Source organism: Hippichthys cyanospilos, chromosome 18 (genome assembly GCF_059441005.1).
Source record: "Hippichthys cyanospilos isolate Australia breed blue-spotted pipefish chromosome 18, RoL_Hcya_1.0, whole genome shotgun sequence".
Taxonomy (NCBI): domain Eukaryota; kingdom Metazoa; phylum Chordata; class Actinopteri; order Syngnathiformes; family Syngnathidae; genus Hippichthys; species Hippichthys cyanospilos.
This window is the reverse complement of record NC_142386.1, coordinates 4,290,799-4,314,677: the sequence shown is the minus strand read 5'-3', so window position 1 is coordinate 4,314,677 and position 23,879 is coordinate 4,290,799. Positions and strand designations below refer to the sequence as shown.

General features: G+C 44.1%; 3 protein-coding genes across 9 annotated transcripts; 2 read left to right on the top strand and 1 right to left on the bottom strand.

The window, feature by feature from the left end:
- Nucleotides 1-58: 58 nt before the first annotated feature.
- Nucleotides 59-23,843, bottom strand: LOC148408569 (tyrosinase-like). Of its 5 annotated transcripts, none has more exons than XM_088440431.1 (16): nucleotides 23,771-23,843; nucleotides 23,198-23,277; nucleotides 18,668-18,769; nucleotides 12,427-12,831; nucleotides 12,204-12,282; nucleotides 11,917-12,090; nucleotides 10,968-11,285; nucleotides 8,412-8,611; nucleotides 7,890-8,160; nucleotides 6,745-6,971; nucleotides 5,520-5,674; nucleotides 2,941-4,433; nucleotides 2,318-2,534; nucleotides 2,103-2,250; nucleotides 1,529-1,710; nucleotides 59-1,286 (listed from the first exon to the last, which is right to left on the bottom strand). In XM_088440431.1, the coding sequence occupies exons 12-16, from the start codon at nucleotides 3,760-3,762 to the stop codon at nucleotides 1,021-1,023; spliced, it is 1,635 nt and encodes a 544-aa protein (XP_088296557.1). In that variant the 5' UTR covers nucleotides 3,763-4,433; nucleotides 5,520-5,674; nucleotides 6,745-6,971; nucleotides 7,890-8,160; nucleotides 8,412-8,611; nucleotides 10,968-11,285; nucleotides 11,917-12,090; nucleotides 12,204-12,282; nucleotides 12,427-12,831; nucleotides 18,668-18,769; nucleotides 23,198-23,277; nucleotides 23,771-23,843; the 3' UTR covers nucleotides 59-1,020. The 5 variants fall into 5 exon arrangements, with proteins under 5 accessions (XP_088296557.1, XP_088296556.1, XP_088296559.1 ...); XM_088440430.1 differs by having other exon boundaries at nucleotides 8,417-8,611; XM_088440433.1 differs by having other exon boundaries at nucleotides 2,941-3,989; nucleotides 8,417-8,611.
- Nucleotides 5,615-18,353, top strand: grm5a (glutamate receptor, metabotropic 5a). Of its 3 annotated transcripts, none has more exons than XM_088440427.1 (18): nucleotides 5,615-5,780; nucleotides 6,712-6,982; nucleotides 7,044-7,177; nucleotides 7,908-8,172; nucleotides 8,503-8,617; nucleotides 8,734-8,983; nucleotides 10,988-11,223; nucleotides 11,292-11,413; nucleotides 11,799-11,923; nucleotides 11,989-12,157; nucleotides 12,239-12,365; nucleotides 12,436-12,553; nucleotides 12,650-12,836; nucleotides 13,226-13,384; nucleotides 14,185-14,310; nucleotides 14,683-14,865; nucleotides 14,937-15,106; nucleotides 15,639-18,353. In XM_088440427.1, exons 1-18 carry the CDS (start codon nucleotides 5,728-5,730, stop codon nucleotides 16,228-16,230), a joined length of 3,402 nt encoding a protein of 1,133 aa, XP_088296553.1. In that variant the 5' UTR covers nucleotides 5,615-5,727; the 3' UTR covers nucleotides 16,231-18,353. The 3 variants fall into 3 exon arrangements, with proteins under 3 accessions (XP_088296553.1, XP_088296554.1, XP_088296555.1); XM_088440428.1 differs by having other exon boundaries at nucleotides 6,702-6,982; XM_088440429.1 differs by lacking the exon at nucleotides 5,615-5,780 and having other exon boundaries at nucleotides 6,447-6,982.
- Nucleotides 19,372-23,302, top strand: rab38b (RAB38b, member of RAS oncogene family). The gene is made up of 3 exons (XM_088440437.1): nucleotides 19,372-19,605; nucleotides 22,054-22,331; nucleotides 22,558-23,302. Exons 1-3 carry the CDS (start codon nucleotides 19,404-19,406, stop codon nucleotides 22,714-22,716), a joined length of 639 nt encoding a protein of 212 aa, XP_088296563.1. The 5' UTR covers nucleotides 19,372-19,403; the 3' UTR covers nucleotides 22,717-23,302.
- Nucleotides 23,844-23,879: the final 36 nt, after the last annotated feature.

The following is a 23,879-nucleotide window of genomic DNA, read 5'->3' as shown; positions in this document are numbered from 1 at the left end:
GTAGAAATCTAAAACAAATTTTTACCCCACCTGTTTTTTTTTTTTTTTTTTCCCAAATTCGACAAGTTTCGATATTTGTGCCTTTTTTGAAAACTGTCCAACAGTCATTTCTAAATGTCAGGTGTGATGTCATAATGCTGGATGACCAAATTTCCACTCTTTTCACTTGTTTTATCTCATCAGCACAGATGAAAGAATTCTTTAACCTCAAAGTGTTCGAAGAACCTAACCCATAGGTGTCAAACTCCAGTCCTCAAGGGCCGGTATCACGCATGTTTTCCGGTTTTCTCTTCCAAAATACACCCATGATTAAAGCTTATTGGCAAATTCTGCAGGACTTTGAAAATGATCCCGATCGTTACCTTACTCAGGTGTAACAGAGCAAAGGTTTGGAAAAATGCAGGATGCCGGCCCTCAAAGACCTGAGTTTTCAAGTGTGTTTGAGGGAGAGGAGGTAAAAAACATGCAGGATACTGGCCCTCCAGGACTGGAATGTGTGTGTGTTTGAGGGAGGGAAGGTTTGAAAACATGGAGGATACCAGCCTTCCAGGACTGGAGTTTTCAAGTGTGTTTTAGGGAGAGAAGGTTAAAAAACATGCAGGGTGCCGACCCTCCAGAACTGGTGTTTTCAGGTGTGTTTGAGAGAGAAGCTTCGATAACATGCAAGAAACTGGCCATGCAGGACAGGAGGTTTTAGATGTGTTTGAGAAGGTATGCAGAATACCGGCCCTCCAGGCCTGGAGTGTGACACCTGTGCTCTAACCCACAGAAGCGTGATGAATTGATCACTTTATTTGTGCAATTCCTTTTCTGTCCTCTTGGGGGCAGTAAAGGCAATGACAAAGTACTGTAATACAGTATAGGATTCTGACAGACAACATGTATATGTCAATACCATCAAGTTGTGGAACCATTGTGTACAAAACTAAAGCAATCGAATAAAAGTGAAGAAAGAAAAAAGTATTTATTGTAATGGAGACGTGGTGAAAAAAGGCTGCATCGCTACCTAATGACGTGTTATCACATGGCCGCCGTGTAGCCACGGGGTTGCTCTTCATCTCTCTTGATAAGAGGCTGCTGTTCCGGAATGATTGAGAATGGGAATAAACGCCACCCGCGCCACTCTAGAAGCCGAGGGCGCACCAAGAAGAGGCGTTTGATATTGACGACGGCGGTGGCGGCTCCCAGCGCCAGGCCTGCTCCGCATAGGCTGGCGAGCAGCAGCCATGGCCACGCGGCATAGAAATCCTCAACATAAGGACGCATGGACTCTGACAGAAGCAGGTCTGCAAAGGAGTTTTTGCAAACATTCAAATCATAATTTAGAGTTTTCAATAGGTAAAAACATTGTGTCGTCTTGAAAAAAAAAATTCTGACTGTGTTTTCACAAAAGTTAGTGAAAAATCCCCGGACACTTGGGATAAACTTAACAATTTCCTCAAATGTTCTTCGAAATTCTATACCAAAGCCTAATCAGAATCATCACAAATGTGTGTATTCGAAAACAAATGATGAGGCAACAACTTACTGGCAGTAAGTAGGCGTGAATACTCGTATCCCAGCTCTTTGCTGGTTATGAAGTATTCTCTGTTCGTGTGCACAGGTAAGAAAGGAACCATATGGTATTCGCCATTGTGCCCAATGGGGGCATTGGAAGTTGGGTACTGGGACGGGTCGGGCCTGTGCCTCCTCAGCCATTCCTCATAGAGACTAAACACGGGGAAATACAGTAGCAATGTGTTAGTGCAGGGGTCCCCAAACTTTTTATCACCGCGGACTGGTCAACGCTTGAGATTTTTATTGGGGACCTCTACTATAGATGTCAAATTTAGCCCATGTCAGGTTCATTTACTGCCATTAAAAAAAAAAAAAAAAAATATTGTAAAGAACACTACGTGTTTCATCATGCATTTCCCACGATTTCTGCATTAATCCTTTCAACGGCAACTCGGGAATGCGGTACAATAAAAATTTTTGTGTGTGACACTCAAAAACCACCGGGTGGCGCTAGCGAACAACCGATGACATTTCCAAGCCTTTCTATGACTTCATTGGTTGGCTTAGCCTGGACTCCCACAATGCGAAAGTCCACGTCAGGTTACCTGTCCACAAAGGAGTGGTGCAGGAGGAAAACCGGGTCGTTGGCCGAGCCTTGCACAGAAGACATGGATCCATTCATGAAGACGTGCAGAGCAGCGTGCATACCCATACGAGCGCTGCTGCCCAAGCCAGTCTGGGGGTCACCAAATCCTGGAAGGAGAAAAATAATCCCATCCAGCACCATTCACAGCAACTCATTTGGCGGTTCCTCTCCAACCTTCCATCGTGTTGCGGAAGCTCATGTTAGCGGTGCGGTCCATGGCACCGGTGTCGTAGTTGGCCAAGCTGAGGGTGAAGGCCACTTCGGCCGAGGTGGGCAGACGGGGCACCCGGTTGCGGTCGTGGTTGCCGGGGTTACGGCGAAGGGGGCCCTCGGTTCGGGCGTCGCACAGAACGCCGCGAGCGTTGTACTCCTGCGCTTCGGAGCACACAGACTGAAGACAGAAATTGAGCAATCAAATCAGCTAATAAATAATAAGGCCATTAGAATATTTGCAATGTTAAGTGTGGCATATAAATATTTCATATTTTTTTACTTTGTGTTTTTTCCCCTTGGCTCTATTTAAAAAACATTTTTAGATGTTTTTAATAATGATTTAGTCAAACTTGACAGACTAGTCTTTAGACAACTAACAAGTGTTGTAAATGAGAGTTTTAATTCTTCAACAATCAGAGCACATTTCTTTGCGTAAGAATGGAAAACGTTAACCAAAAATTCTATACCGCAGTGTTTAGACAAGACTTTTACGTGAATTTATAAACATCAAAAAACAGTATGAAAAATTCAGTAGCTAAAAGTAAGCTGGTAGAGGTCCTGAAAGCCAAGCGGATTTACCGTACCCTCCAGGAAGAGAAGACGGAGCCAGGACTAAGCAGACTGGGATCCCGGGGGTGGCGGCCCCCCATAAGCTGGTCGGTGCACACGTCGCATCCCCGCGCGTCCCTCCAGTCCCAATAAGGGATGGCGAAATCGTCGTCCCCCGTGATCTTCCTGATCTCGCGCTCCCAGTGCAGCAGGTAGACGCGGTGCCACGGCAGGAAGCCGGGCGCCCAGTGGGCAAAGTCCACGTCGGCCCAAATGTTCCCCGGCCCGCCGAGGAGCGCGTCGCGGGACACGTAGTAGTGCATCCACACGAAAACGTCGTACACGGACACGTTGGCGAAGCCGGGGCTGGACCCGTTCTCCATCTCACGGTAGGTCGCCGTGGCGACCACGTAGTCGGCGCTGGGCGTTCGCTTGGCCAGGTTCAGGTAGGAGACCAGCCGGATTCTCTCGGCTCGAGTCAAATGGAAGACGTTTCTCCGCAGGGACTCCCTCCTTTCAAGGCAGTTCTCCCCGAAGTATCCGAACTTGCACTCCGCGCAGCTGAAGCCCATGAAGTTAGCGATGCAGCTGCAGGTCCGGTTGTAGAAGACCAGGGGCCACCTCTCCCGGTCGTCCGCGCCCGCGAAAGGGTACTGCGTCCCGTCCGGGGTGTCCGGCACCACCACGTCCCGGCAGAAACCCCGACCGGAACTGGCGCCGCACGCCGAGCCGTCCCCCTCCCATGGCGGGCAGCATTCCTTCGCCAGCAGGGCTTGGCGGGTGGCGCACGGGCGCGGGAACTGCTGGAGCCCCGGCGACCAGACCAGCGCGAAAACCACTGCGGCGGCACGCCACATCGCGGCTGACGGAGGGGGGAAAAAAAGCCTGGAATACAGTCTGTCACACTTTCAGGCCTTAAAGGTCCTTCCGACAGAGACCCCTCCTCCTTCCTGGCTGAGCCCGGTCACATGCTGCTTAACCTCAGGATGAAGCTTTCGCTGATGCCATTAGGGTGCTCGCGACCACTCAGACAGAAAAGATTCGTGATGAAGCTGCACATTTTTAAATCGGCGCTGCCAAAATTCTCAGAAAGAAAAAAAAAAAGAATTCAACGAATTTTGAAACATATCTGTACACACTTTATGGACTCGTTCCTACTCAGAAACTAAACAATCAAAAGCATAGAGCAGGGGTGTCAAAATCCTTTTTATGGTGGGTCACGTTGTAGTTATAGTTTCTGTCAAAGGAGCCGGTATGACTGTGAAGTCAAAACAATTTTAAGTGTGTTTGTCCCACATACTTAACTAGTTTTGAAAACAGACACTGGCAATAAGAAAAATGCTTCTTTCTTCCCCGGAAATCTTTAAAGGTTGAAAACAACTGGCAAGTTTGCTATTTTAGCCAGAAACTTGAAGTCAAATCAGCATTTCGAAAGAAAATGAGGGCCGGATCTGGCCCCCGGGCCTTGAGTTTGACACCTGGGTCATGGACGAAACCAGTCCTTGAGGGCCATTTTATATTATTTTGCCTGAGAGGAAGAATGAATTCATTGGTGTCAGTGGAAACAGTTATTGTGCAACCTCGCTGCTAATAGAGTATGATAACGATATCTACATGAGCAAAGTCGTAAGAAAGTTGCCAGAGTTAGATTTTTACAGCGTTAACAACACGGACAAGTTTTGATTTTCCAAGAGAAAGTTTGTACTGTAAGAAAAGTATTTCCCAGAAGTCGTTTACAACTGTCAAAGTTAATCAAAGTTGATAAAAAAAAGTTAATAAAAAAATATATATAGTCTTTGTATTTTAGTTTAGTATTGTAAGCAGCTATAGAAAACGGATGGATGGATTGTTCAAGTGCTCTGTGACTAAAGTTCAATTAAGTTGAGCAAACAACCACAACCCATGATCGCTCCACAACACAAACAGAGCCGGAGTAGAAGCCGCAAAGCCACATAAAAAAAAAAACCCTCGAAGGCATCGTAAAACTGAGGGGCCTTTGTGGTACGGAATGAGACAGATACCCCGCATAACATTTCTACGAATTAAAGAATTTACATCGAAATCTAGCAATGAAGAGATTCATTTGGCCGCCGAAAGCGTATATGGTGCACAAGATCCCCCCCCTCCCCTATAAAGAGAATGCTTAAAAAAAACAAAAACAAAAAAACAGTGATTTAAAAATGTCAGAATTGCAATTTTCATCTGACATTGTAATCATCGGGATAGACATTACGTCAGATGTCAATCAGCCCCTTTTTTGCGTACTGAATTATAATTCAACTGATTTGGATGTTTATCTGCTATATTGCTGCATCTTTACAGTTTAAACTGTATTCAGCCTGCAGTCGCCCTCTAGTGGTGGCGGAAGGTTGGGCAAAAATACGCAGACTGACTGACTGACCACAATTACAATTTCGTCTGGTTTGAAAAAATGACGACAGAAAATGACGGAAAGTGGGCGGGAATCCTCTGACGAATGTCGGACCAACAAAAAAAAAATGTAAATAATAATCCATCATTCCACATTTCAGCCTTTACAGGCAATTCCTCCAGAAATTGCAAATGTCATGGGTGGATTTGTGAGTAGTTTACCCGAAAAGCATGCGTGACTTACTGCAAACGTGAGAGCTACCACTTTCATCAGTGGTGATGCTGCACGAATGAAGACATCCATGAGTGGGAGGAAACGGGGGCGGTGAAGGCAGAAACGGTTCCTGGGAGGGTGCGCTGATGCTGCTGCCGCCGCTGCTGCTGGCACAGATTTTCTCACTAAAGCAACAAGAGGTGATATGATGTATCAGCGTTAAGAATATTTCCTTGTGATGGATACGCTAACATCTGGATGGACTTTTTCCTGGATTCTGGAGCACAGCAGGTAGGAAGAAAAAAAGTTTGAGGATGGCTCATTTCTATTTTTAGAGGAGCTCTTATTATCTACGCACAACAGCAGAGTAATGCGTTTTTAATCCATAAACTTGGTGTTTTACAAGTAAAGGAGGTGTTTTACAAGGAGTACAAGGACTATTGAAATAACAAAGACCAAGAACGTTGACGATTCAACTCATTTCCACAAAATCGTAAACAAGCTTGTCTAAAGCCACCTGCACTACTTGGACTAGTGCCAGAATTCAGAATATTCTTTGTAGTTTAGTTCAAGTTATTCTTTTGCATGGCGACATGCGTGTGTGTGAGTGTGTGTGTGTGTGTGTGCATGTGTGTTACATTTAACCAAAACCAGGCTAGGCTCACATTGACATTAATTTTACACTTAACACCCTTTAAAACGCGTGCCTGAATGAGCACCCCCCACCCAAAAAAAACCCAATTAATTCCTAGATTGATACTTGAGTCATTCCTATTCAATAAGTATTCCTTTCAAAAAAATTAATAATAATGAAAAAAAATTGACAAGAATTAAATTTTTGGGCTGCAAAAACGGTGAAAAAAAAAATTTTTTAGTCAACCCAAAATCAATTTAACAATATTATTTAAACAAAAGATTTGAAATACAAGATTGGAATGAGCTTTTTTTTTTTTTTAATGTTATTTTAAAACATATCGTGATCAAGCAACAAAATTCTCCCCACAAGATACATGTAAAAAATTGCATGCGAATTATTGTCTACTTTTTTTTGCGGTAAAACCAAAAAGTAGAATAGGCAGAATAAAATCCAAGCTTCATGGCGGAGGTCATGAAAAGCCAGTTCAGATCAACTGTTTATTCAGCACCATGGACAGTGGTGGAATGTTTGTTTACTTGTGCAAAAGTCCAAATTGTCCCGTCCTTATCCTCAAGTACTTTAAAGCATAGCATGGAGCTGCACACATGCGGACCTCACCTCTGAGAAGATGGCGGCAGACATGAGGAGGAACGGCAGGATGGTGTGGAGATTGGGGGCGTACGCGCGGCTGCTGGCGGCGAGCGTGCTTCTCGGAGCCGAGCTGAGCCGACCGGGTCCCGGGGACGGGGTGGGAGTCCTCGCCCAGAACAACGAGAGACGGGTGCTGGCCCGCATCCCGGGCGACATCATCATCGGAGCCCTGTTCTCCGTTCATCACCAGCCGCCTGCAGACAAGGTGGGTGTTGTTGATGATCACTTAAGTGTGACGTGACCTTTAAACGAGGACCTCTCTTAAGGTGCATGAGAGGAAATGCGGGGCGGTGCGTGAGCAATATGGGATCCAGAGGGTGGAGGCCATGATGCACACGTTAGATCGGATCAACGCCGACCCCAACATTCTCCCCAATATCACTCTGGGATGTGAGATCAGGTAAACCTCTAGCATTTAGGTCTCGTTTTCAAGCTGTTTGGAGCTGTTTCAAGGGGACATTTTTTGTTTCTTCTCTCGTTTAAAAATCAAAAGAAGTAATCATCTATACACATTAAATATGTAGATAAAAAAAAGTCAATATTCTCAAAAAAAAAAAAAAAAAAATTACGTCAAGTTAATTCTTTCACTGCCATTGACGGGTATAGACGTCAGATGATTTTTACTGGGCAGGCAGTGAATAAGCTAACGTTCACTGCCATCAATGGCTTGTATAAATTAATCTTTTTCCCATGCACTTGAATATTTTTTAACAATATCTCTGGAGTTTGCATGTTCTCCCTGTGCCTTTCAACTGGTTCAAGATTCAAGATTTAAATTGTCATATTCGTAGTAGTGCTACACAATGAAATGCTTATTCTGTTCACTTCCCCGAGCAGACTACTTTCCACAATCGAGTAAATACTGCAATAAAGTATGCAATAAACATAAACAAAGCAATAAACATGCATGGTAGTCCTATTGGACACTCCAAATTGCTCTTACAATACAAAAACGTAAATTCCGCTTTTTTTTCAGCTTCAACAATTAAGACAAAGGCATCTTGCTAATATTTAATAAAATGCAGGCAAGGAAATGTTTTTTTTTTTTTTTTGCTGTTGATTGGTGTAAAGCGTGAACGGGAGCAGGGCTAGAATAGACCCCAGAGGCGCACCTTTGTATGTTCCCGCAGGGACTCGTGCTGGCACTCGGCCGTGGCTCTGGAGCAGAGCATAGAGTTCATTCGAGACACGCTGGTGTCCAGCGAGGAGGAAGAGAGCCACGCCAGGTGCACGGCACCCGGCGGCATTGCGCCGGTGCCGCAAAGCAAGAAGCCCATCGTGGGCCTCATCGGTCCCGGGTCCAGCTCGGTAGCGATCCAGGTGCAGAACCTGCTGCAACTCTTCAACATACCGCAGATCGCCTACTCGGCCACCAGCATGACTCTGAGTGACAAGGTGAGGGAAACTTTTTGAATTTAGTCGAGATCAATTAAAAAAAAAAATAAAAAATCAAGAGGGGAAAACGGGTGTCATGAACTTGCTAATCTGTCAGGATAATTCAGCCTAGTTGCACAAATATTTCTCATGCTTGGTTGAGTGAAAGTATCTTTTTAAACAAAACCATGTGATCAGCCAATAAACATTAGGTTGAATACTAATTTTCCATCACATTGGTTAACAAATGATCGAGTCACCTAACATTGAAAATTGCAGTATAACAAACATGCATCAGATTTGTGGTTGCACAAGTCCAACGCGGCGCCGTCTTGATGATTCTTCTTCCAGAGCTTGTTTAAGTACTTCATGAGGGTGGTCCCATCAGACATGCAACAGGCGAGAGCCATGGTGGACATTGTCAAGAGGTACAACTGGAGCTATGTGTCTGCCATACACACTGAGGGTAAGAACATAAATAGCAAGGACAATTTCAAAATACACTTAAAACTCATGGCTCAAAGGCAACGTGACGCGCACCCCTAAAATCATGTTTTCAGCAAAACGCCTGCCCTCCCACAGGTAACTATGGCGAGAGCGGCATGGAGGCGTTTAAGGACATGGCGGCCAAGGAGGGCATCTGTATGGCGCACTCTGACAAGATCTACAGCAACGCGGGCGAGCGCGCTTTCGACCGGCTGCTGCACAAGCTACGGGCGCACCTGCCCAAAGCGCGCGTGGTGGCCTGCTTCTGCGAGGGTATGACCGTGCGCGGCATCCTGGCCGCCATGCGCCGACAGCGACTGGTGGGCGAATTCCTGCTGGTGGGGAGGTGAGACCGAGAAGGGAGCTCATTTTCATCCTATACGTCCCATCATCCATCCTTCATCACCATGGAAACCGAAAGGTACAGATCTTTCTGTTGTGCTTTTCTAAATGTGTTCAAGACTTGGATGGAAGGAAAGCGTGCGGAGGAGTAGAAGAGAGGGTCGATGGGGGGAGGGGGGGGGGGGGTCGAAGCTGCTGGTGGGCAGAGGAATAAGCGCCAAGCAAGGGGGTTGACGGAGAAGCAGGATTGAAGGTGTTTTATTTTAAGGTTGCCGGGCGTTCTATAAATGTTTCTGCTCATTAGGAGACGCACGTGTGGGCTGCGGCAGGAGAGGAAACATGTAAAGTAACCTTGAACTACATATCGCAAAACGCACCACCGAACGTGTTCACACGTGTGCTGAGTTGCTTTTGGGAATTGAGCAGTGATATTCATGTTGTTCAAGACAAAATGGCTTCATTGTCACTGTTGTCACTATGCAACTGGGCAGGCAATATTTCAAGACGCATTTTCACATGGGTAAATATGCAAATAGAAAAAAAAGTAGGTTCTGTCATACAGGTTATGAATGTATTTTTTATGAATGAAAGTATTATTCGGGTTTTTACTAGTGCAGGGGTGTCAAATATCCAGTGATCCCTCACAACTTCACACCTCTCTTATCACACCCTCAATGCATCACAGATTTTTAATTTATTTATTTATGTGCAAAGGACCGTAACCTTACAGCGGGCATAATGCACTGCAGCACTCCCACGCTCAATCTTAACAGAGTCTGACCTGAGTCTTCAATGCAGCCAACAAGCTAAAACTAGTTTGACACCTCTGTACTGTTGTAAAAAGAATGCATGCAGATCAAATTGAAGAGTAAAAACTATTTTTAAATCAGTTTTAAAAGCTTCTAAAGTGAATGTATATTGGATGGTGTGGGTAGGGTTTCAAGCAACGAATAGGATTACAAATTGCAAAAAATGGTTTCAGGCCATAGTCGAGGTTTGAAATTGTTTAATGTCATGTTTTAATTATTGGTTTAGTTTTGCGGGTTAGTTGAGGCTCTCATACTTTAAGGCTTCAACCAAGGTTATGTAAATAAATCGCATATCAAGCCTGGGTTAGGGTTTCAGACAAGGGTTAAGGTGCTCATATAGGATTTTGATTTCAAAATAAACATTTGAAGCCAGTGTTAGGGCTTCAAGCCTTGGGAAGACAGGAGACAATTGTTTTTTTTTTTCTCTCTTAACATTATTATCGTGTCTGGTGAGAGCCAGCTGAAAAACACATGACCTGACACATTAAGTATGAAGACCATAGTGGGACCGCGGCCAAATAAGCTCACGTCTATTTTCGTCGCTCCCGCTGGACGCCGCTTGATTGCACCTCAGCATGCGCACGGCCCTTTCAAGAACGAAAAAGTTTCCGACGAACGGCGTCCCGGAGTTACACAAGCATGGTGTGGGCGTCCATTTTGTAACACATCCTCAGAGAGGATTGCAGTGAAAAGCACACGGGGCTCCGACTCTGATCGTTTGAATCACTCCTGAACCCAAAACCCACGCGAGCGAGCGCTCAGGGCAGCAACAAACGCCGCCGCTTGCTCCTACACCACCTACACGCACACACACACTTATAACACAACACGGGTGAACTTTGAAGCAGATCGTTTTCCGAGTAGCCACTTTTATTGCAGAGGAACAAACATCCAGAACAACCAAAAATAGGAAAGCAGTAAAGCACTTTTTTCAATTGACAAGCACACTTGAGGGAAAGTACCCACATCCTGGATTCAAACTTCGATTAAAAACCCTACACTCTAAAAAAAAGGCATAGGATATTTGAGTCAATATTTTGGAGGTTGTCTTGTACAAAATGAGCTTTTGATGGCTTTTGATGGCCCACTTAAACTGGCTCCCCATCCATTAGTTTGACATCGTTAACTGCATTTTACACTTGCGTACCAAAATTCAAATTCAACAGCAGAAAACCGTACCTCTCATTTTTCTTGCTTAGCGACGGCTGGGCGGACCGCTACGATGTGACCGACGGCTTGGAGCGCGAGGCGGCGGGCGGCATCACCATCAAGCTCAAGTCAGCCTACGTGACGTGGTTCGACGACTACTACCTGAAGCTCAAGCCCGACACCAACCTGAGGAACCCCTGGTTCCCCGAATTCTGGCAGCACCGTTTCCAGTGCAAGTTGAGGGGCGTCCCGCAGGAGAGCACCGCCTACAACCGCACCTGCAGCTGTGAGAGCTTCCTGCCTGTGCCGGTAGGTGGCAGTGGGCCACGTTTTAAAACATCTCCCACCCTGCAGGGAGAGAGAACTTGCGCCACCAGTACGCCCAGGACACCAAGATGGGCTTTGTCATTAACGCAATCTACTCCATGGCGTATGGTCTGCACGCCATGCAGCAGGATCTCTGCCCAGGATATAAGGTACATTCAAGGAGTTTGTCATAAATAAGCCGCACTGGAGTATAAGCCCCAGGTTGTAACATCAGATATTTATGCAGAAAGATGCCATATGGAAATTAGTTTTTTTTTGTTGTTTTTTTTTTAACTGCCTGCTTCCAGCAACATCCTGTGTTTAACAGACTGAACAGGTCTGCATCTTTAGCGCCAACATATTTATATCATATATTTATATCAAATATTTTCATATTTGGATTTCAAATTGGGGTTACAGTTCTAAATGAGATTAAGTGTTTCAGTGAAATTTCAGCCAGAATTGGGGTTGTAAATTAGGACTTCAAGACAGCGTGAGGTCTTTATTATGGGGTCAAGTTGAGCAACGTTAGGGATTGCGTTCTGCCATGTTCAGGGTCTGTGTGAAGCAATGCGGCCCATCGACGGGCGCCAGCTTCTGGACTTCCTGATGCGAACCAACTTCACGGGCGTGTCAGGAGAAGTCATCCACTTTGACCAGAACGGAGACTCACCTGGCAGGTGAGGAGGAGGAAGCGGCTTCTCATCGCACGGCCGACGTTCCATCCGCGGCGCTTTTGTTCCAGGTATGAGATCATGAACTTCAAGCAGATGGCCGAGGACGAGTACTCCTACGTGCACGTGGGCAGCTGGGACCAGGGCGGCCTGCGCATGAACGACCAGGAGATCTGGAGCAACGACAGCGACGTCATACTCTCGGTCTGCTCCGAGCCTTGCCAGAAGGCCCAGATCAAGGTTTGAGACGTGCGTCGTGGATTTACAAACAAAACATGATCTTCACCTGACAGGCTTTTGATTTGGGATCAATATTGACAGGTGATCCGCAAAGGTGAGGTGAGCTGCTGCTGGACGTGCACGCCCTGCAAGGAAAACGAGTTTGTGTTCGATGAGTACACGTGTCGGGCCTGCCCGCTGGGCTCGTGGCCCACCGATGACCTGCGTGGTAAGTAGCAAAAAGAAAACCAGACAAAAATGCACTTGGCCGAACCTCGCGTTTTTCTTACCCCGCGCAGGTTGCGAACCCATCCCGGTGCAGTACGTGCGTTGGGGGGATCCCGAACCCATCGCCGCCGTCGTGTTTGCTTGTCTGGGCCTGCTGGCAACGCTCTTTGTCACAGCGGTTTTCATCAAGTAAGTAGTCAGCCCAAGTTGGGTGATAATAAAGCCAGATTCGTGAATAAACCAGTTCAACTAGTGACAGTCACGTATCTTCTGATCGATGGAAAGGTTTTGGGACACGCCCGTGGTGAAGTCGTCCAGCCGGGAACTGTGCTACATCATCCTGGCGGGCATTTGTTTGGGCTACGCGTGCACCTTCAGCCTAATCGCCAAGCCGCACCTGGTCTACTGCTACCTGCAGAGACTCGGCATCGGCCTGTCGCCCGCCATGAGCTACTCCGCCTTGGTCACTAAGGTGCCAAAAAAAAAAAGTTTCCAGAATTGAATTTGACATTTATGCATTCTCATTTTACTCATTTAGCTCATGCATTCAGCTAGTTCCTAAAGACAATGTTTATATACAGTCATATACATCTCAAGTTTAAACATCACAAGCTTTTATACAAGACCTGATTGGATTTATACACCTTGAACAAATGCACACATTTGTTTTACTGGTTGCTCTATATGAAAGTGAAAAGTAGAGTAATAACCTGCCATGTGAGGATGAAAGTGACATGGATTGAACTCTATCTGCTCAATGTTGGCTGGAGATCATGTTGTAGTGGGAGTGAGGGAGGGGGATTATCGGGATGTATTTATATATCTTCAGCTCAATATGCACTTGATGTTTTTGTAAAACAGACCAACCGCATCGCTCGCATCCTGGCAGGCAGCAAGAAAAAGATCTGCACCAAGAAGCCTCGCTTCATGTCCGCCTGCGCTCAGCTGGTCATCGCCTTCTTGCTCATCTTGTTGCAGCTCGCCATCATCGTGGCCTTGCTTGTCATTGAGCCCCCACAGGTGGGTTCAACTATTTTTTTGTGAAGGGAGAAGTGGTGCGCCAAATCTGTGAGAAGGCTCAAAGTAGTCATTGCTTGGAACAGGTTTTGGTTTTCTAATTGTTTGGCGAGGGTGTGCCAGCTCAGACAGGATGTTGAATATCGTTTAGGTGGTTTTAAAGTTTGTTTTGGCCTTTTTGAGAGGAGGGCGCGCCGGTTATATAATGTTTTTAAAACTGGTGCACGAATTACTACTTTGAGAGAGGTGTGTGACATTTTTCTAATGGTTGTAGTGGAGAAATTTGTTTGAAATGGAGGTCACCAAAAATGCTTTGCTGATCATCTTACTTGGGATGTTCTGTACCCAAGTGACGACTGATGTAAGAGCATGGTAGGTTGCCCTTCGCTGTATTCCCTAACATCCATGCTGCCTCGTTCTGCTCACGTCCAGGGGCTAAAGGACACAAGTCAAGCCGTCTTGCCCTTTTCATAATGTGTCAAAGTCTGCCCACAAAATTATCCACGCAGCCTTGTTATTGACAAAGGGGCAATTAGGCGGCGCTTGACAAAAGTGCATTTTTTTTATGTTCAATGCAAATACGCCAAAATTAATGTGTACTGTATTGAATTAGAGGTACAAAATGTGTGCTGTACTTTGGATACTTACATGTGTTTGGTAAGTGAAGTTGAAATTGGCGTATGGCTTTTTAATGGTTTTGTTTTCCTGTTTTGTTTTTTCTTCCCAAGTTGCGTGTATCGAAGAGGGGGTGCACCAAACGTCAAACTGAGTAAATGTTCTTTATTACAAATGTGTTTTTTTAGGTGATCCATGACTACCCCAGCATACGTGAGGTGCACCTAATCTGCAACCTGACTACTCTAGGAGTGGTAGCCCCTTTGGGCTACAATGGCTTGCTCATCCTCAGCTGCACCTTCTACGCATTCAAGGTATGGCCGAACATGCACTATGAATAGTCGATATGATCTACGCAAATTGCAAAACGTGCTGGACCAAAAACAAGAAAAAAAAAAACTGGAAAATTAGGCAATTTTTTCTGTTTTAAGACAAAAATCTACTAAATAGAAAACCTAATTCAAGACTTCCCAATCTGAGTGTAAAAACAATTTAAGAAAATATTCCAGAGTAAAATTTTTGACTTTATATTATTTATATTCTTCAATGTAAGCAATATTTTATCATTATTTAAAAATTCAGGCCGGTTTTCCTAATTTTTTAAACAAACTAAGATTTTTTTTGCCACACAAGCTGTTTTTTTTTGAAGATTTTTTGAGTGCGGGGTTTCTTCTTTTCTCGGGCAGACTCGTAACGTTCCGGCCAACTTCAACGAGGCCAAGTACATCGCCTTCACCATGTACACCACTTGCATCATCTGGTTGGCCTTTGTGCCCATCTATTTTGGCTCCAACTACAAGATTATCACCATGTGCTTCAGCGTTAGCCTCAGCGCCACCGTGGCTCTCTGCTGCATGTTTGTGCCCAAGGTTTGCGCCGCCGCCGCCGCACCTCCCTTGACTATCCCCGCCTTTTTGAGCTTTGTATTTTTGGCCTTCAGGTGTACATCATGCTAGCCAAGCCAGAGAAGAATGTACGGAGTGCCTTCACGACATCCACGGTGGTGCGCATGCATGTGGGCAACGCCAAGAAGGCCACTAAGGCGGGCAAGCCGTCCAGCAGCATGGCCAACCTGTTCAGGCGCCGCTCATCCGCGCAAGATGATGTCAGGTAAGGATTTCATGTGGCTATTGGGTGTTTGGGCGCAATTTTTATTGTTATTTTGAATTCTTTTTTATTTTAATTAATAGCGTCCAAAATGGCACAAGCATAACATCACAATAGATCATAAAACATTAATAATACTATTAATCATGAAAACATTTTCATTAATTGAAAAAAATTCAGCTAATTTTTTTACTTTACATACAAAGTTATCTCATGGGCCAAATCAAATGCATTTACGGGCCAGAGCCGTCCCGCGGGCTGTATGTTTGACACCCCTGCACTACATACATTTCAACATTTCCAGGAAATTCATACTTAACCCAATTCAACAACAGGCAGAATGGACAAAACCAGGAAAAAATGTCAGTCGAGAAGCGGCAGTAGCGGCCTCATTTTAGGTGATCCTACGGGAATTTCACCAGGATTTTTCTTTCCAGCACAGATGAGGGATAACTGAGGGCAATGTATAATTACTGAAGAACTTGAGGAGTTTGAACGCAGACGGCTGAGATTGTAACTAGCGTTTTGTTTGCAGCTCCAACGGGAAGTCCGCTGCTTGGGAGCAGAACGAGCGTAGCTACAGGCCCAACCTTTGGAAGAGGATGACCTTCCATGTCAAGAAGAAGGACGCCTTGGAAGCCAACCAGACCGCCATCATCAAGCCCTTCTCCACAGGTGGCGTCGGCGAGGCACCGGCGAACGTAGAGAGTCATTGGTTTCAAGACGGGGACAACGCCAGACCGTCGCCGGCCGAGCTACCCGTCGGTGACATCAGCGTCGTCGGCGTAGGCGAGCTCGGGATGGTGGGCGGCCCGGTAGGGGGTGCCACCGTCATGGAGCAAATTACCAGCGTTGTCAACAGCTTCAACCAGCTGGACATCGCCACGCTGCAGGCCGCAGCCCACACCGACGGCCCGGCGGGAAAGCTGTACGAGCACGTGGCGCGCCGCGCCAGGGACACCGAGGAGCTCGCCGTGTTCACGCCGCCGTCACCGTTCCGGGATGCCTCGCTCAGCTCCGAGGCCAGCTATGACGCTTGCTCCTCGCGCTCGCTGTCCGGCGCCTCAGAGGCGGAATACGGCCAACTCCTGCCGCGGCACTACAGCCAGAGTGCTTCCTCTCTCTAAACCAAGGGGTCCGTAACCTTTTTATCACCACGGACCGGTCAACGCTTAAAATCGCTAACACGCACATATAACCGCATCTCTACTACTCAGTTACTCGGGTGAGTCCCATATGCAAGAACTTTATCTCTTACAAAATGTAAACAAATTGATTAAATCAATCAAAGCAGAATTACAAATGCAATTCATTTCAATACAAAACGTTAAATTAGATGCAAATGAGTATTTATTAATGCAAAACCTTTGCATATGCTAACATTTACCAAAAGAAATTACCAGGCACGACTGGAAATGCTAACGAGCTAAACGCATACAAGGCAGCATTATATGACATGCTCAAGATAAAAACTTGGCTCGTATATCCACAATCACGAGATGATGGATCAACACACAAACTAATTTTGGGCGTGTTATCATACATAACACTCTCACAAAAAGTACAACTTACAGTTGCGGGCTAGATTTCAAAGACAGAACAACGTGTGTGTCACAGATAGTGACTGCTCTCAACTGAAGACACACTATCCTTCCTCACTACAAAATGTAATAAACAAAGGCCAGTGGCGGCACCAAAAAACAATGGCCAAGCCAAATAAAGCACAGATCTATAACTGTTCAAGGATTAACTAAATCTGCTCCAAAACATCATCATTTCGGGTGCGGCTCATGCGGCCCGGTGACAGACCGGTGGTTGGGGACCTCTGCTCTAAACACTTACGTTGGACCAAAGTTGTGGTGCCTTGTAAATAGTGGAAACTTTTTACATGTATATGTTCCTTTAATGGCCAAGTAAAGATGATATGCTAATGTTAGAAGGATGCAAGTGTAAACGGAAATTAATCGCTACCAAAATGACATCTTCTCCAGGAACTATACAGATCTTGTGCTAAATAGGAAATGCAAAGGCTGAATACTTATCGAAACGGGAAGATGGTTTCATTTCAAGCTTATATCATGGAATTTTGAACGTTTCCAGGAACAGTCCAAAAGTTCCTAAACAGACACGCTAATGCTAAAAGGAAGCTAAGGAGTAAAAGGGATTTTACCTGCACAAATGCTGACTACGTGAACTATCCATGTCCTGCTTTTGATCTGAAATGGATTCACTACAACAAGAAGAACGTCAGGTGTATACAACACGCTTTTCTAAAGGTGACTTTTACCGCCCGGGACCGGGAAGCGTTTTCAGCAGAATGTCTAAAAAAAATAATAATAATGAAGTGATTTATTACAATTTTTTACACCATGCTAAAGGAGCAAAGCAGTGTAAAGCACAAAACCGAGTCTACATGAACTTGGTAAAGTGACAATGTTCTTTTACTTTGTCTAACTTCCTGTGTGTTTTGAAAATGCATTGATGCTTGCTGAACTCTTGAAACTTTGTTTTATGGATCTTAAAAAGGCCATTTTCCCCTTCTATTTGCGTTAATAATATTAATATGCTGCATGATAGCTCTTTGCGTGTTTTTTCTTATGGTCTCCGACTTTGTAAGATTTTTTTACAAGCTTGGAAGCAAACTTTTTTTTTTTTTAGCTTCAGCTTCAAAGAAAAAACATTATGGTGAATGTCAATGGTTTAAAATGGACCAAAAAAAAAACAAAACAAAAACAACACCTCAGGACTAATAGTGTAGCAGTGTTAAAACAGTGTTGATAATAAAATGTTTTTCCAAGAAGTCAATTTTTAGCTTTTAACTTTTACATTTTTGTGAAAAAAATTTCTTTAAGGGTTTTATGTTTCTAAGCCAGACTATAGTACTTTGTAATTATTTTTCTTTTCCTTCAAAATGGAATAATTGAATTGTTACAGATCTTAAAAATGAAATGTTTGCTTCTGTACGTAAATGTCAATCTTTTATATAAGATTTTCAGGATCTGAAGGAAGTGTGTTGTTGCATGTTCACAACACAGAAACGCGTCGGTGCCCTATTTGACGGGAGTGTTGCCGTGTTACCATATAGCTTTGTGCCAATAGAAACTCTTTACATTATTTATAGACTGATCAATTATTTCAACTCAAAAGCATTTAGCCTTTAAACATTTAATAGCGGGTTTATTATTTCAAGTGGAACTGTTGACTGAGTGAGTAGTCATTGTGTAAATAAAGTTAAGTCAGTTGGATTGAAGAGCATGTTTTATTTCAAAGTGTGTTTACCGATGGTTAATTATCACTATTGGTTGCCACAGTCAAATGAGCAAACTTGGAATTATTCAAACGCTCAGGGAGTCAAACTTGAATTTGAAGCGTCAATTCAGGATTTTGGTTTCAATTGGGTTCAAATTAGGCTTTGAGAATTACGTACCATAATATTTAAATACTATACACAGTGTAATATGTGCATATAAATTACCTTTGGCACACTGACGATTTAAATTCTGATTAAATATGAGTTTTATGGTACTGATGCTTCTAATCAGGAAGTAAAACGGCTCGTTTTACCATGTGGCTGCCTTGCCCCGTCCAGGACGTCGCTCAATGGCTGTGGTCCACGCCATTGCTCCTGTCTCACTTCTGTCATCATGAACTTCATGCCGTTTTCCTCTGCATGGGTGGGGCCGGATAAACAAAGAATGCTTAGAAATGCATCAATGAAGGAAAATAATACTGTTATGTTCTTGGAGAAGATAGTAGCCACTGTATGAACTGATAATGGAATAACACACCAAAATAGAGCGTTGATTGCCGTCTCATCGTTGTGTGTGGTATGACCCAAACCTTTAAGGAGGCGACGTTTTGTAAGCAGGGCAACTCTAATGAATTAAAGAGGGGTTACAGGATGTGTGGTCAGAGCAGTAGGAGAATATAACTGCACATCTCTGCCCGTTATTTTTGAGAGCAAAAATGATCTAAAGCCTCTTGTCTTCCTTCCTTGTGTGTTGTTTATTAAATGTTCTAGGTTGCCTGAACCTGACATTTTGACCTTTTCTAGTGTTAGAGAAGTTCAATGTAAGGGGGTTTCCAAACTTTTGACTGATTTTTTTTTTTTTCTCTCATGCAGTGCTAACCATATAATTAGCATGTGAACAGGAAGCAGGAGTACATGCATACGCTGAGCGTGTCAGAGGCTGTCTCTGCGCACTCACAACAGCCCACAAGTGTGAGACTGTCACTACGTGCGTGCACGCCCAATAGAGAGAGCAAGCCGGAGCATGAGTGGCGCAAGGTGAGGCGGAGAATGGCGAGCCCCAGTAAGGAGCACCTGTACAAGGTGCTGGTGATCGGCGACCTGGGCGTGGGCAAGACATCAATCATCCGCCGCTACGTGCACCACACTTACTCCCACAACTATCGTGCCACCATCGGAGTGGACTTTGCGCTCAAGGTACTGCGCTGGGGCGCCGATGAGACGGTGCGCCTGCAGCTATGGGACATCGCCGGTGAGTAGACCACTACACCAAGCTCGCGGACAAAGTTGACTTCAACAAATGCTAAAGCGACTTTACCCGTTGGATTTATTCCGGTTGGACTCATGGAAGTTGGGGTTAGACTGTTAAAGCCACTATCAAAAATAGATGGGATGAGTAGGGTGCTCTGAGGTGTTCCACTTTAAAGATGCAATTCTGTTAATGCTGCAACAAAGTATTTTAACAACTGATTCATGTGTGAAATTGACTGACCATCCCTATGTTCTAAAACATGACATTATTTCAAATTGAAGGTGCAGAACATGTAAAAACATACTTTAATCAGGTTACTGGTTTGTTCAGTAAAGGTCAGAAAATGTGTAAAATTGATGTGTGCAAATGTTTAAAAATGTTTTCTATATTTTAGTCTAATACAAAAATCTGAGTTTACTATTGATTTTGGATATATATACATACATATATATTCATAATTGATCAATGAATAAAGAATTGTTACTCAATGATCCAAATAACTGTTAGTGACCAGCTCTAACACTGAAAAATGTGTAGCTAATCAATGTTGTGATCGGGTATGGGAATTGGTATCGGCCGATCTCAGTCATGGCTGATCGTTATCGCAATGAGGAGCATAAAATCCTGTCAGTAAAACTCACTTTAAGAGGCCATATTTGTTCTATTTTAAAAACCTCGCAATGTGACTGGAATTTTTTTTTCCAACCTACAAAAGTCACATACAAGAATGCAGCTGTGGAGAAATCAACCGTTAACCCAACGTCAGCCTCACTCGCTCATGTGAGGGTTGTTAGCATCATTGTTGGGGGGGTACTCATGAGTCCAATGTGACAATTGGTATAACACACAGACAGGTCATCAATGTGCTCTTTGTCTTGCTTGCATGGAGCGTGATATCCACACCGGATGCGTGCCGTTTCAAATAATGAGGCATAAGCAAGATATTCCATAAGATTTAAGGGAAAGGGTAGAGATAAGTTGGGGAAAATATACATATAAAGTGACCTGTATAACACCTACTCCACGAAAGAAAACAGCATTATTCAATAAATATTTGGGAACTGAGAACACAAGCTGTTAAGGCGTTCTTTCCTCATTTTAGCTTGATGAACAGCTTCAGCTGTTCAACAGTCTGTGATCTCTGTTGTCATATTTAACAATTATGGCATAGAGGACTGAACTACGGGCAGATCTGTCGAATACTCTCACGCCATGATGTTCTAACACATGCGGTGTATGCTATGGAATTGTCTGGCTGCAATAAGCAAAGGCATCGATAAGAAAAAAAATGCGGACTCGTCAGACCACAGCACACGTTCCCATTCTGTATCATAATATTCCAGATTTGAAAAAAAAGAATGCTTATTATGGTATTCTTTTTTATTTACGATTTAGACATCACAATTCCATTGAAATTGTGATTTGAAGTCACATTATGATAACGCCTACGGCATTTTTTCAAGGTAGAACAATGATATGAAAACAATATTTGTGGTGGGGAAAAAAAAAAGTCATGTGCTGCAGATGACTTTGGAGGATACTGAGTCTACTGTACTGTGCGGTCTTGTCCTTGCCTTCCACTGATGGCACAATGCCAGAAAGTCTGTACAGTATCAAATATATATTTTTGTTAAAGAAGGAAGTGCAGGGTGCACATCCTGTCACATGGCGGCCGGTGATTCAGCTGCTTGCTTATTTGTATCGCAGATGGGAAACGTCACGCCGGCGACCACAAGAACCTGCTCTTACACCCCCCCCCACACACACACACACACACAAAAGCCGGTTTTGCGCAAATAGTCATTGTCAGTGTCAACAAGCACAGCCTGTGCGCACTGCAGGAATGTGCTGCGATATCAACAACACAACAATGTCTTTTAATGTGTGGATAGCAGTGTGTGTATGCGTGTGTGAGGGAAGGGTTTGTGTGAGTGTGTCAACGTTGGTCAGGAGCATTTTGGTAACATGACTCACAACAAGTGCCACGGGCGCCCGTATTGTCATACAGGAACCGAATGCTATTTTTCCAAGTAATTCCAAGGATTTTTTTAATTTATCCAAGGAGCAAGTTGTAAAATTACAAGCTTGAAGTTGTATTTGTGTTAGAATAAAGTCATTTTTTTTTATTCTATTTTTGACAGGTTACAGGGTTTTTTTTAAGATTAAATTTGCCTCACATCTCAGATGTTCTGGGTTCGATTCTGGCTGCGGCCTTTCTGTGTGGAGTTTCCACTTTCTCCCCCTGCCCTTGTGTTTTCTTCCGGGTTTTCCGGTTTTCTCCCTTGTTCCAAGAAAATGCACGGTAGCTATAGTGGACACTCCAAATTGCCCTTCGGTGTGTTTGTAGGATGAATGGTTGTTTGTCTCTGTGTGCCCACCATATAAAAATTTGATATAGTGTATATTAATTCTTATAAGTTAGTTTTTTTGGGTTGTATTTGTTGACAGGCCAGGAGCGCTTTGGCAACATGACGCGGGTATATTACCGCGAGGCAACAGGCGCCTTTATCGTTTTTGACGTGACGCGTCCCAGCACCTTTGAGGCGGTGCTGAAGTGGAAGGCGGACCTGGACTCCAAGCTGACACTGGCCGACGGCCGCGGTATCGCTACAGTGCTGCTGGCCAACAAGTGCGAGCAGGGACGCGAGCTTCCCGTCAATGGTGTGAAGATGGAGCAGTTCTGCAAGGAGCACGGATTCGCCGGCTGCTTCCAGACCTCGGCCAGGGTTGGCTTTAATCTTTTAACCCTAATATACGTACAGCGGCGGCACGGTGGAAAAGTGGTTAGCGCATACGCATCACGATTCAGATGACGCATGTGTAGTAAAATTAGATTTGATGGTTCCATGTAAAATATATAGATTAAAATATACACTGTTTCGGAGGGAGTGAAAAGCTTAAAAAGGCAAAGAAAAGTGAATCATTACTGTTCTATTTTCTTCTTCGCCACAGGACAACCTGAACATTGACGAGGCGGCCAACTTTCTGGTGCAGCAAATCATGGCGAGCGAGCACGCCTTCCTAAAGAGAATTACAACCCCCGACACAGTCACGCCGCGATTTGACCGACAACGCCGCCAGTCGGACGGATGCACGGGATGCCTTAAATGAACTGGACCACCCTCAAAAACTCCATTTTGCACATGTTTGTTTTGAATCCTCTTATGTTAACTTATTTACCATATTGTGCTCGCTGTCCACACGGTAGTAGTAGTATTTATTTTACACTCATCATTTATGTCTTAATTTCTTAGAAAAAAAAATCATACAAGGAAAAAAACTGACAAGTGAGTGTCTACCACCCTGCAAAGTATTTATGCATAAGGCGGAGGTTCTTAAAAAAGAAATACTTGGCTCTCCGAAACACATCATTATGACCAAATCATAGTGTTCATATTTTTGTTGGTCACTGTAACATTACGCACATTTTCAATGTTGGTATTGCACCAAAACATGGGAAAATTAAAACTGTACTTAAGTAATAGTTCAATTAAAATTAATATCATTCGAGATACTCTTTGAACTGATGTCTAACAAGATGGCTCAAAACATTGTCATGTGTGCACGTTTCCCCCAAATATCAAATACTTACCGCAGAAAAAAACATCGGAATAAGTTCTCTTCAGCAGCAGCTTCAAAAGATGGCAGCGGTTTGTCATCCCGGTGAATCATCTGCGTCAGAATAAAAAGGTGAATAAAAACAGACTGTTCACAATGTCTATCGTGTTGAATGACGTTTTATAGAACTGGAAGTATCAGCTACTTCGTATCGAATATTTCAAAAGATGATACTCGTATGAAAAAAAGTGGTAGACGTCGCTAGTACTGTTTATACCCTTTAGACACAATACCGCCGTCACATTTCTTAAATAAAATCGCAGGTATTTGTCCAATTAAGATGTTTTAAGTTAACTACAACTCGACGTGGGTTGCATCAGGCAAACAGTTGGGTAGAAGGGAAAGTATTTGAGATAGTTCATGTCGACCGAAATGTCACTTTAAAAATGCTAAAGTGACAATATGCTAAATGTTGGAACACTACATACGGAAATATGGCCATCTGTTCACAATACACAAAAGTGATATGTAGGGTCAACAAGGATTTTGTATGTGAACTTACGCAATATTTCTGATAATTTTCACAGTCACTAATTTTAATACCGACCTTCTTGATGCTGAATTGTTCCACCTTTTTTGACAAGTATTGAAGTCCATCATACGTATCTGCACGTTTGACGTAGAGACCGCACCTGAGTGACGTTGCAATTAATTGA

What these genes read in the sequence shown, in the direction of transcription:
- LOC148408569 (XM_088440431.1), bottom strand. Translation starts at nt 3,762, where the DNA reads ATGTGGCGTGCCGCCGCAGTGGTTTTCGCGCTGGTCTGGTCGCCGGGG. An exon ending in CACCACTCCTTTGTGGACAG is followed by an intron (nt 1,711 to 2,102) that starts GTAACCTGACGT and finishes CCCCGTGTTTAG; the next exon opens with TCTCTATGAGGAATGGCTGA. An exon ending in TTCACGCCTACTTACTGCCA is followed by an intron (nt 1,287 to 1,528) that starts GTAAGTTGTTGC and finishes ACTCCTTTGCAG; the next exon opens with ACCTGCTTCTGTCAGAGTCC.
- rab38b (XM_088440437.1), top strand. Translation starts at nt 19,404, where the DNA reads ATGGCGAGCCCCAGTAAGGAGCACCTGTACAAGGTGCTGGTGATCGGC. An exon ending in GCAGCTATGGGACATCGCCG is followed by an intron (nt 19,606 to 22,053) that starts GTGAGTAGACCA and finishes ATTTGTTGACAG; the next exon opens with GCCAGGAGCGCTTTGGCAAC. An exon ending in GCTTCCAGACCTCGGCCAGG is followed by an intron (nt 22,332 to 22,557) that starts GTTGGCTTTAAT and finishes TCTTCGCCACAG; the next exon opens with GACAACCTGAACATTGACGA.
- grm5a (XM_088440427.1), top strand. Translation starts at nt 5,728, where the DNA reads ATGGATACGCTAACATCTGGATGGACTTTTTCCTGGATTCTGGAGCAC. An exon ending in GCATGACTCTGAGTGACAAG is followed by an intron (nt 8,173 to 8,502) that starts GTGAGGGAAACT and finishes TTCTTCTTCCAG; the next exon opens with AGCTTGTTTAAGTACTTCAT. An exon ending in GCTGCATGTTTGTGCCCAAG is followed by an intron (nt 14,866 to 14,936) that starts GTTTGCGCCGCC and finishes TTTGGCCTTCAG; the next exon opens with GTGTACATCATGCTAGCCAA.